This window comes from Propithecus coquereli, unplaced genomic scaffold (genome assembly GCF_000956105.1).
Source record: "Propithecus coquereli isolate 6110/MARCELLA unplaced genomic scaffold, Pcoq_1.0 Scaffold129, whole genome shotgun sequence".
NCBI classification, from domain to species: Eukaryota; Metazoa; Chordata; class Mammalia; order Primates; family Indriidae; genus Propithecus; species Propithecus coquereli.
Genome location: NW_012137080.1, coordinates 4,979,780 through 4,981,887, shown reverse-complemented (window position 1 = coordinate 4,981,887; position 2,108 = coordinate 4,979,780). Strand labels below are relative to the sequence as shown.

The 2,108-nt window shown below is 32.4% G+C and overlaps 1 protein-coding gene across 1 annotated transcript in view; it reads left to right on the top strand.

Annotated features, from left to right (window-relative positions):
• Nucleotides 1–1,316, top strand: part of SYT14 (synaptotagmin XIV) — a 170,780-nt gene extending 169,464 nt beyond the window's left edge. Inside the window, exons 6-7 of the mRNA XM_012638332.1 lie at nucleotides 868–924; nucleotides 1,246–1,316. Of these exons, the coding sequence (XP_012493786.1) occupies nucleotides 868–924; nucleotides 1,246–1,316 (128 nt within the window). The remainder of the gene's footprint in view (nucleotides 1–867; nucleotides 925–1,245) is intronic.
• Nucleotides 1,317–2,108: the final 792 nt, after the last annotated feature.

The window sequence follows — 2,108 nt, the reverse complement described above, 5'->3', positions numbered from 1 at the left end:
CCACTCTGATAGAAATAGAGAAACACGAGTCAGAACTAAAATGAAGGGGTACCAGGGGCAGAGTCAGATAATAGGTTAGAAAGATTAACATGCGCAACAGAGAGTTGATCTTTCAGGTTAAAGAGTAGGTTCTAGCAATTGCCATTGTTTTAGAATTAGATCTGCAGTATAAGGATGATTAATGGTGTTAGCTGGGAGGTAACTAGTAAGTAAATATAAGTCAACGTTAAAAATAATTAATGTTATTTGAAAGTGGAATATTTATAAAGTAAAATGTAAGACAGTTTTATCAGTTCGTCCTAAAGAATATATATTATATAATACTGTAGCCCCTCATATTTACCTAGGTTCTAGGCTTTGAACTATGTTACAGACTGAATAATTCCAATTTTATCCAAAGAAATAGTAGCAACACTTAAGAACAAAAATTCTGATACTTCTGTTTTATTTTGTATAACTTAATTTTTATATCACATTAGGAGTAATAAAAGTATGTTAAACTTAAAATTTAGCATAATAATAATGATCCTTATAATGACTTTTATTCAGTCTTTTATAGTCTGATAATCTGCATGATTCTATGTTCAATGTGCTTTAGACCAAGAGGATATCATCAAAAGATGTCCCCCTATTAAACAGTGTAATTTTTGTTTAAGATTACACAATGACCTTAAAAATTCTCATTCCATGAAATTACCCAACAACCCTTTTGTTCAACCCTCTACCTGAATTAAAATGCTAAAGTTTTGTGTTCTTCCACTCCAGTGAACAGTGTTTCCTCTTTAATTCTAACCTTTGACCCTCTTTCACCCAACGATTGACATCTGGTCATTATTTCTTTTACTGCTTTCCACCCCCTGTTGTCAGATGGACTGTTCTGTTGTCTAAAACACTTGATAGGTGGACAGGTTTATATAATCCGAGGTGAGTTCCTATAGAGGCTAATTGGATGTTGTCTTTTCATGCAAAACCAAAATACCCTAAAACTTGCCAGCAGTGAAGCTGTCCACCATGTTGGTTTCCAAAACAATGCACATTTATTATCTGTGGTACTTTAAATAAAACTAACTTAGAATTTATCTCTGATTATGGATGATGGTATTCAGAGTATCTCTAAAATAAGCAAAACTTTTTTACAAGTTTTTATTTATTCATTCATTTGTACTTTGATTCATACAATAGAAATAAATATTTCATGAGAAATATTGCAATTTACTTTAAATTAATTGAAATTTTGATATGAAGTACACATGATGGATCAACATGCTGAAGATCATTTGCATGAGTCTAAAGAACTTGAAAACACGATCTTTTAAAGAGAGGATTTATCTCCCAAATAATCAGGCAATGAACTGTCATGTTTCACTTTGTACACTAAACATCACATCAATTTTTTTTGTAATTTATGAAAATAGTTAAGATATCATACTTAAAATTTCACATTAAGTTGTGCCAAAAAGCAATCCGATAGTATTTTAACTACCCCAAAAGCACATTAAATGTATTCTTGCATGAAACCAGGAGAAAGTTTTACTTCATTTGCTAAACTTTGAACCCTTAATGCATTTGGCTTCATTTTGGCCCTTCAATGATCTTAAAGTATATTTAAAAACCACATCCATGCAGAGATTTTTTTGACATTTCATCCTAAGCTGTTTTGATGTCATCTTTGCATTCTTGTCTTCTTCTTTTCCTCTTTGCCATTTGCCTTCATTTCTATTTGTTTGTTTATTCTTATTCTCTGAAAACACAGTGGAATGCTTTACAGTGTTGTGGCTAATTGAGCTTGCTAAGTGTCTATTAATGCTATGACGTCCTGCTTAGTGAAGCTAAATGGGGATGATGGGCAGGGGGGTAGTGGGAGGTCAAGGATGGGGAGAGAGGGTGGGGGAAGGATTATGAGGTATACCTTTAAATTCTAATTATTATGTAGAAATAGTGAGGTTGAGATATTATCATCCCCAAAAAACTCCTTTTTCGGCCTTCTTAGCATTCTCTGCATTTGTCACATTATTATAAACATCTACATCAAGATGGAATTGGTTGAATTTCTATTAAGCATGGTATACACCATATCCTTATAAAGTATAAATACTTAATCTTCTTAG